The 9,621-nt window shown below is 47.6% G+C and overlaps 1 protein-coding gene across 2 annotated transcripts; it reads right to left on the bottom strand.

Moving 5' to 3' along the window:
* Positions 1 to 232: 232 nt before the first annotated feature.
* LOC140460425 (uncharacterized) lies at positions 233 to 8,960 on the bottom strand. Of its 2 annotated transcripts, none has more exons than XM_072554972.1 (2): positions 5,780 to 8,960; positions 233 to 3,252 (listed from the first exon to the last, which is right to left on the bottom strand). In XM_072554972.1, the coding sequence occupies exon 2, from the start codon at positions 2,865 to 2,867 to the stop codon at positions 1,809 to 1,811; it is 1,059 nt and encodes a 352-aa protein (XP_072411073.1). In that variant the 5' UTR covers positions 2,868 to 3,252; positions 5,780 to 8,960; the 3' UTR covers positions 233 to 1,808. The 2 variants fall into 2 exon arrangements, with proteins under 2 accessions (XP_072411073.1, XP_072411072.1); XM_072554971.1 differs by lacking the exon at positions 5,780 to 8,960 and adding an exon at positions 4,506 to 4,738.
* Between the last annotated feature and the right edge of the window lie 661 nt (positions 8,961 to 9,621).

Genomic DNA, 9,621 nt, shown 5'->3' with positions numbered 1-9,621 from the left:
AGTTCAGAGCCAAATTAAGGTGATTCACCCACAACCACAGTGAGAGGCTGGGATTCACGTTGATTCCATTGCATTCAGCAGTACATCACGTCAATACTCTTATAAAGCGAAGGCTGACAGCACCACCTTTCTCAAACAGAAACACCCAGAGGAGCGTGTCGCCCAATAATCTGTAAAATTAGCATGAAAAGTGGTGTGACCTGCTCTATTGATAAGAATAAATCCTCAACACTTTAAAATCAACAATCAGCAATTTATTTATCCAACTCTCATGGTGAACAAATGAACAAAACTATTAACAAACTGGATACAGGCCAGGAGCAGTTGGGTGGCACTAGTTTAGTTGGGGATCATGGACTGGTTGGTCTGAAGGGTCTGTTTCCAGGCTGCATGACTCCATAGCACGGAATGAATGGGGATCCATCCCAAAAATGATCAAGGTTTCAAAAGCACCACCTTAGGCAAATGTGTGGACTCCCTCCAGATAACTGAGGGCAGTGGGGCACTGTGAGGGTCAGTAGATCAGTCAGCCAGCCAGTTCTCTCCAGGAGACTTGTCTCAAGAAAGGTTTCCTGTCCCATCAGCCAGATTATCCAATTTGGATAATATTTGGTCCTCTTTCTCCAACAAAATATGTAGACAGGGCAGTGTCTATAACAACAATGTTATTAAACTTGGAAGAGTGCTGAAGACGTATACAAGGATGTTGCCAGGACTCAAGGGTCTGTGTAAAAGGGAGAGGTTGGACAAGCTAAGATATTTTTATTTAGAGCATTAGAGACTGAGAGAGGCCCTTAGAGAAGTGAAGAGATTGTGAGAGGATGAATGCACTCAGACTTTTACCCCAGGGTTGGGGATGTGAGGGCGAGAGGGCATCAGTTTAAGGTTAGAGGAAAAAGAATAAAAGGGAACGTGAGGGGCAACTTTATTTATGCAGACGGTGGTAGACATATGGAATGACATGCCAGCGGAAGTGGTTGAGGTGGTACATTAACAACAGTTAAAAGGCATTTGGACAAATACGTGGATAGGAAAGTTATGGAAGGAAATGGGCCAAATGCAGGGAAATGGGCTTAGTGTTGATGGACAGTTTGGTCAGTATGGACAATGTTGGACCGAAGGGCCTGTCTCCTGCTGTGGGACTCTATGATTCGTGTCGCTTTGTTACTCCGACAGTTTTGAGTTTCCAAATGAACATCTCACTAAATCAGGCCGAATAAAATCCAATCTCATTCGTCAACTCTGATGCAGAGGTGCTGGTGTTGAATTGGGGAGGATAAGGTCAGAAGTCACACGGCACCAGATGAAGTGATGAAGGAGCAGCACTCGTGAAAGAGCAATGCTCCTAAAGCTTGTGATTTCAAATAAACTTGCTGCACTGTAACATGGTGTCATGTGACTTCCGACTTCTTCAACCCTGGGTTTGTCTCAAACTTGATGGGATACTTTGTCCAACTCGGCATATTTTATCAGTATCGCTTGGAGGAAATTTTTTTTAAGATTAGATTCCCTACAGTATGGAAACAGGTCCTTTGGCCCAACAAGTCCACACTGGCCCTCCGCAGAGTAACCCAGCCAGACCCATTCCCTTATCCCTATTCCTCTCCATTTACCCCAAATAATGCACCACACCTACACATCCCTGAACACTATGGGACAATTTAGATGGGCCAATCCAAACTAACCTGCACACCTTTAGACCGGGGAAGGAAACCGGAGCACTCAGAGGTAACCCATACAGATGTGGGGGGGGGGCATCGTGAAAGCTACACACAGACTGTCATCCCGAGGGTGGAATTGAACCCAGGTCAGCTTCGTGACCTGTCAATGCACTGGTGCCCCCGCTGGTGCCTCTGCAAGTTGCAGGACAATGTGAACCTCCGCCCGCAGTCGGGGCAGGCAAAAGGCTTCTCCCCGGTGTGGACCCATTGGTGGGCCAGCAGTTTGGAGGAGCGGGTGAACCCCTTCCCACACTCGGGGCAGCTGAATGGCCTTTCCCTGGTGTGGACCTGCCGGTGGGACAACAGGTCAGAGGAATTGCTGAAGGCCTTACCACACTCAGGGCAGGCGAATGGCCTCTCCCCAGTGTGGATGCGCCGGTGTCTCAGCAGGTCAGAGGAATTGCTGAAGGCCTTCCTGCACTCTGGGCAGCTGAAGGGCCTCTCCCCCATGTGGACCCGCCAGTGCCTCAACAGGTTGGGGGAATTGCTAAAGGCCTTCCCGCACTCTGGGCAGCTGAAGGGCCTCTCTCCCGTGTGGACCCGCTGATGGGCCAGCAGGTTGGAGGAATTGCTGAAGGCCTTCCCACACTCTGGGCAGCTGAAGGGCCTCTCCCCAGTGTGGACCTGCTGATGGGCCAGCAGGTTGGAGGAATTGCTGAAGGCCTTCCCACACTCTGGGCAGCTGAAGGGCCTCTCCCCTGTGTGGATCCGCCGGTGCCTCAGCAGGTTGGAGGAGTCGCTGAAGGCCTTCCCGCATTCGGGGCAGCTGAATGGCCTCTCCCCCGTGTGGACTCGCCGGTGCTTCAGCAGGTCGGAGGAAGTGCTGAAGGCTTTCCCGCACTCGTGGCAATTGAAAAGCCTCTCCCCTGTGTGGAATTGCTGGTGGGTCTGGAGGTTGTCCACCCAAGTGAACCCTTTCCCGCACATGGAGCAGTAAGACGTCCTCTCACCAGTGTGTATATGCTGGTGGGCTAGCAGGACACAGGAGCAAGTAAAGCCCTTCGCCCGCTCGGGGCTGGAGAATGGCCTCTTCCCAGTGTGATTGCAGTGATGAGCCGCCAGGACAGATGGGACACAGAAGCCCTTCCTGCAGTCGCCACACTTCCATGGTTTCTCAACAGGTTGTGTTTCCTCGGGTTTCTCCATGGCCGAAGCTTCAGCTGCACACACACGTGTACAACCCCGCCATGAATTCTTCTTTCCAGGCAGTAGAGTTGTTTCAGGCTCCACACTCAGTGCGCTGCAACAGTAGGGTCTTTCAACCAGTGCCCCCGTACTCAAACAGGAGCCAAAAAGAAAGCTTTGCTCCTTCTCACAGAATCATATTTGAAAATTGTTGCGGTCCTGATGGACTGAGTAACTGTCAGACACTGACGTGAAAGGGAGGACTGGAGACGCTGGAGAGTCAGAGTCAAAAACTGCGTCGCTGGAAAAGCGCAGCACGGCAAGCAGCATCAGAGAAGCAGGAGAATCAACATTTTGAACATCAGCCCTTTATCTGTTGACTTTGAAACTTCTGTCTTCAGATAGTCTGTAAGAAAAGATTACAAAAGTCATCACTGCCAGTCCGGTTAAGAGTGAGATATCAAGGCATTGACACTGACACCAGAGAGAAACTGTACACACAGATGTGGCAAATGTTAGTGGCAAGCCAGAGTGATAGAGATATTAGGCACAGAAACAGACCCTTCGGTCTAATTCATCCGTGCCAACTAGATAACCTAACCTAATCTCGGCCGATTTGCCAGCATTTGGCCCATATCGTCTCAACCCTTCCTAATCGTATACCAATCCAGATGCCTTTTAATGTCATAATTGTACCAGCACCCACCACTTCCTCTGACAGCTCTTTCCTTAAACACGCCACTTTCTGCATGAAAGACTTATCCCTTAGGTTCCTTTGTTAAGTTCTTTTGCTTGAGCTTCTTACACTGCAATACGCCAACTTCTGTGAACAACCAAACTTTATTAAGTACAGTACAAGCTGTGGAGAAACTCTTAACACTCTTCGCAATGCTAGTACACAACAGTACCAAAAGAAAACAAATCCCTTAAACAAAGTAAAACTGAAACAGAGGCTTACAGTTGAAGTTAGAAGGGCAGAAGGAGACAGTGTTAGCAGCCTTTCTCCACATAGACCACTGCTTAACTCACCCAAACGAGACTTCAGCTTTCAGGACTGACCACTCCCCTTTTATTGTACAGGTCATTTCTAAAACATAAAAGCTTTGGCCTCAAGTCTCATCTGTTCACATATAACCAAAAATGCCTCCCAATACCGTTTTTCATCTCTGTACTAAACCAGTCGCTTCAGAGCCCGGGTCTTTTTACCACCCCTCTGAAAAAAAACCAAGGACACAGCATCCTTGAGAAGAAGGACCAGCTTTTAGTAAAAGGACCAGCTTTGTGACAGAGGGATATAGGCCAAACATTGGCAGGTGGGATTAGATTAATTTGAGAACATAGCATGGAGTAGTTGGACTGAAGGGACTGTTTCTGTGCTGTTTGACTCAGTAACTGTTCTGCAATGGTCTGAAAACCATGTTCTTGCCTTCCCCCATAAACATCCAATTCTTTGTTGTTCCAAAATCAGATGAACTGAGCCTTGAATATATTCAATGATCCCATAACTGCAGGAAGACATCCCCACTTCTGGACTCAATTCCTCTTGCTTATATAACACCTGCTTTGCTCATTGCTTGCTGCACCTGTGACAACTGGCATTGACTGGTATGGAAGGACGCTGAGGCCCCTTTATATACATTCCTGATGAAGGGCTCGTACCTGTAACGCGGACTCTCCGGCTCCTCGGATGCTGCCTCATCTGCTGTGCTTTTCGAGCACCACACTTTTTGACTTTGATCTCCAACATTTGCAGTCCTTTCTCCACATCCCAATATATCACCATTTAAACAATGCATCTCCTTTCTGCTGTTTACCCCCCAACAGGGAATGCTATCACTTCACATCGTGGTACTGCATTTTCCATGAGTTTGCCAACTGAGACACAGACCTGGCTCAACTTTTCCAGAATCTGTCCCCTCCAGAAATTGAGATTGTGAGAGAGAGAGACAGAGACAATAGAGATGTCTCTGATTACACGCTCCTTCCGGTCCTCCAGGGCTTCCTATTGGTCCAACAAAAGAAGATCACGCGCAGTTTTCACCGACAACCAGGAGCACGCACAGGTTTTGCGTGGCATGGATAGGGTAAATAGACAAAGTCTTCTCCTGGGGTGGGGGAGTGCAGAACTAAAGGTTTTGGGCGAACTGGGAGAGACATAAAAGAGATGTAAGGGGACCCTTTTCACACAGAGTAGTGCATGTATGAAATGAACAGCCAGAGGAAGTGGTGGAGACTGGCATAATTACAGAATTTAAAAGGCATTTGGATTGGTCTATAATAGAAGGGGTTCGAGGGATATGGGCCCAGGGCTGGCAAATACACTAAATTAGGATAACTGGTAGGCATGGACAAATTGGACCAAAGGGTATGTTTCTGTGTTGTACATCTCTATGACTCCAATATAAACGGTTCAGAGGGATATAGGTTAAACACAGGCAGGTGGGTCCAGTTTAGTTTGAGAACATAGTCAGCGTGGACTAGTTGGGGTGAAGGGTCTGTTTCTATAACTGATCTGTATTGGTCTTGCCTTCCCCCATAACCATCACTTCTTTGTTGTTCAAAAATCAGATGAACTCAATCTTGGATATATTCAATTACGCCCAAACTGCAGGAAGGCGTCCCCACTTCTGAACTCAATTCCTCTTGCTAATATACCACTTGCTTTACTCACTACTTGCTGCACCTGTCTGACAACTTGCATTGACTGGATTAGAAGGACGCAGAGGCCCCTTTGTTCATCCACACATCATTACTGATGAAAGGCTCGAGCCTGAAATGTCAATTCTCCTGTATTTGCCATTGAAAAAATACCTGGACGAACTTTCCAAGTCTGTCCTCTCCCTGGAATCACTCCGTTTCCCTTCAGTTCCTGCAAGTCAACAGCTCAACCCCAGAATAGAAAAGGGGTTGAGAAAAGAGTGTGTTGTACTCACAGATGTTGGACAGAGGAAGGAAGTTGCAGTCTGGGGTGAAGCTCAATCTTCATTCAGAGAGAGAGGAGCAGCAGCAGCAATTTCAGAAGTTCATGGTCCGACTTCCGCATCCAAACGATGGGTTTGCTCTGATTGGCAGGAGGACCAGTCTCCATCCGGTCCTCCAGAGCTTCTCATTGGTCCATCCAAAAAAGGTCACGGAGTGTTTCCGCTTGTTGCGTGAGCATGCGTAATGGCTTGCTGACACAGGGGCACATGCGCAGTGCGTTGCTGACACCGAGTAGCATGCGCAGTATGGAAGTGTTGGCATTACTGACAGATTTGCAAGGTTAAAAATCACACAATGCCACGTTGTTGCCCAACAGGTTCATTTGGAATCACTAGTTTTCGAAGCGCTGCTCCTTCATCGGTTGGTTGTGGAGCAGAATCATAACACACAGACTTTATAGCAACAGGATTGCAGTGTCATGGAATGGAATATCAAACAACTTTAGCTGACCTCTACCATCTTTTAGAATGACCATGTTAGTTTTGATTCCTTCACATGTAAATTCCAGAACTTTTCAAAAGTTACGTTCTCAAAATACCTTTTAACAATAGGTGTCATCTCAATCAGATAATGCATTGAAGGTGTTAAGTTAAAGTCTGTCTGCGTCCCAATGTTAGGTCAGACGGATTCTATTTCTATCGTGGTATTACAGAATCTTACGTGTCTGAGTTTTTGAGCAAAATAAAATGCGATTCTGCAAGTACAAACTCAACCACAAACCTTTATGTGTGTAAGTGTGTGCAGGAGAAACCGAGTGATCATGTGTGTGTGTGTGTGTAATGGGGTATAAGTTTGTGAGAGGGTGTGTGTGAGAGAGAGAGCATTTGAGAGAGCGCATGTGTATGAGAGAGAGTCTGTGTGAGTGTGTTGGTTTGGAGGAGCACGTATTTGTGTGAATGCATGCTTGTGTGTGTGTGTGTGAGAGAGAGAGAGAGACAGAGAGAGAGAGAGAATGTATAGCATAGTGGGGTCACCTGTAGTGTGACATGAACACAAGGTCCTGGTTGAGGCCATCTCCATGGGTATTGAACTTGGCTATCAGCCTCTGCCCAGTCACTTTCCGTTGTTGCCTATCCTGAAGTCTACCTTGAACGATGGTCATCCGAAGGTCCAAGGCTGAATGTCCCGGACCGCTGTCGTGTTCCCCGACTGGGAGGGAACACTCCTGGCTGGTGATTGTTGCGCAGTGTCCATTCATCTGTTGCTGTAGCCTCTGCTCGGTTTCGCCAATATACCAAGACTCAGGGCATCATTGCCTGCAGCGTATGAGATAAAACAATGTTGGCTGAGTCACATGAGTACCTGCTGCACTCATGGTGGGTGGTGTCCCCACGTGTAATGGTGGTAATTGTGTCAACACTCTGATACGTCTTTCATCATCTGCCGTAACAGAGCTGTATCATCTTGTCCTGAAGACCAGGCAGTTTTCTGAGAACAATTATCTGTTTAAAGTTTGGCGGTTGTTTGAAGGCGAGAAGAGGAGGCGTGGGGAAGGTCTTGGCGAGGTGCTCATCCTCATCAATAATGTGTTGCAGGCTGTGAAGAACATGGCGTAGTGTTTCGGCTCCTGAGAAGTACTGGACAACAAATGGTACCATTTTGGTTGCAGCTCGTGTCTGTCTCCCAAAGGAAGTCATTCCAGTTTCTTGCTGTGACACATTGGAAGTGGCAGTTGATGAGTTGAACATTGTATCCCATTCTTATGAGAGCATGCTTGTGTAATTCCAAGTGTCTGTCACGTTCCTCCTCACCTGAACAGATCCTATGTATGCGAAGGGCTTGTCCAGAGGGGGTGGCTGTTTTAATATGTTTCACTAGAGAAGTGTAGCACTGTCAGGTTATCCTTGGGTTTGTGGTACAGAGAAGTGCTGAGATATCCATCCTTGATAGAGCTGCATGTGTTCAAAAATGAGACAGATACTAAAGAGTGTGGCGAGTGTGATGGTGGGATGAAACTTGTTAATATCACAGTATCGTTGTTTCAGTGACTCCTCACCATGGGTCCAGAGGAAGAAATGTCATCAATATATCTGGTGTATAGTGTTGGTTGGAGGTCCTGATCAGAAAAGAAGCCTTGTTCGAACCTCTGCGTGAAAATGTTGGCATACTGGGGAGAAAATTTGGTCCCCATGGCTGTTCTATGTGTCTGGATGAAGAACTGGTTGCCAAAGGTGAAAATGTGGTTGAGAATGAAGCGGATGAGTTGTAGGACAGTGCTCAGAGATTGGCAGTTGTTGGTATTGAGTACTGAAGCTGTTACCGTGATGCCATCATCATGAGGAATGCTGGTGTAGAGTGCTGACACATCCACGGATTCAACTAGTCCATGGATGCTGAGCTTCTGGAAGGATTGGATCAGAAGTCTTGATGAATGCTGTCAGTTCACGTTTGTGCTCTTTGGTCAGATCAGCTGGTAGTTGCCTATCGTGTTCCTGGTCAGTTGTTTGTACACTTCCTTGCAGAAGTCCATTTATTCCGAATTAATCAAAAACTGCATAAATCCATGCAAGATTCTGTAGCTCCCACTTTAGAAATAGAATCAGTCTGACCCAACATTGGGACACAGACAGACTTTAATGTCTCACCTTCAATACATTATCTGAGCTGAGATGACAACTATTGTTAAAAGCTATCTTGAGAATGTAAGTTTAAAAACGTTCTCGGATTTACAAATGAAGGAACCGAAACTAACATGGTCATCCAAGATGCAAGCTCACCTGCACACTTTAGCGCAGCTGATCCACCCTAAAGTGCAGATCTTTGGACTGTGGGAGGAAGCCAGAACACCCAGAGGTAACCAACACAGACACAAGGGGGAGAACATGCCAAACTTCACACAGACACTCACCCAAGGGTGGAATCAAACCCAGGCTCCGAGCGTTATTAAGCAGCATTGCTAACCACTGAGCCACCATCCTACCCAGTGCTTTGAGGTTCTGCTTTGTCTTTGCAGCTTTTAACTTCTCATGTAGCCTCAGCAGAGGCTGTGTCCTGCTGACATTGTTGGAACACACCCATTGCACCGCCCTTTCCCACTTCTCCAGCCCAGAGCACAGCGGTCTTGAAACCTGGCATCAGATTCTGATGCCATCTGTGCTTCTGCTGCCAACTGCAGAGAACGGAGGCAATCCCCGTCACTGTTCTGTCCCTTAGCTCCCCCTCCCTAATGTTGTTCTTACTCCCACCACCCCACAGTTAGCTCCTCTCCCCTTCAGCCTTCTCTCAGATCCCCTTTACCTGCCTGACCCAGGCTCACACCCTCCTGACCCTGTCCACTGATCCCATCAGAAGGCTCTGTCCGGTGGGAAAGACCATCTCCCGGAATACAAAGCATCTGATTAACTTTCTGCCTTGCCCTCCCAGCGTGTCAGCAACCTGGCTTCCAGCTCCACCTCTCTGAGCCGAAGGTCCTCCAAGTTGTGTTTGCCCTCGATCACATCATCCAGAGCCTTCCACCTTTTGTAAATCAAAAGACAAGTCTCACCCTGCCCCCTCCCGTGTCTATTGTGTAACTGCTTAATCATTTCTCGTGGCTGAGCAGAGACTGATAGCCAAGTTTGGAACCCATGAGGATGGCCTCCACCAGGACCTTGGGTTCATGTTACATTGCAGGTGACCCCACTACACTGGACACATTCTGTCTCTCTGTCTCTCACATACAGCCATACATTCTCACATACTCACGCAGGCACTCTCTCAGATATACACGCTCTCTCAGATGCACACACATGTACCCATTCACACTCTCACCTACACACACATCCTCTCACAGACTTATACTCCTGCACACTCT

The sequence above is a fragment of the Chiloscyllium punctatum genome, chromosome 36 (genome assembly GCF_047496795.1).
Source record: "Chiloscyllium punctatum isolate Juve2018m chromosome 36, sChiPun1.3, whole genome shotgun sequence".
Classification (NCBI taxonomy): Eukaryota; Metazoa; Chordata; class Chondrichthyes; order Orectolobiformes; family Hemiscylliidae; genus Chiloscyllium; species Chiloscyllium punctatum.
This window is presented reverse-complemented; position numbering and strand designations above follow the sequence as displayed.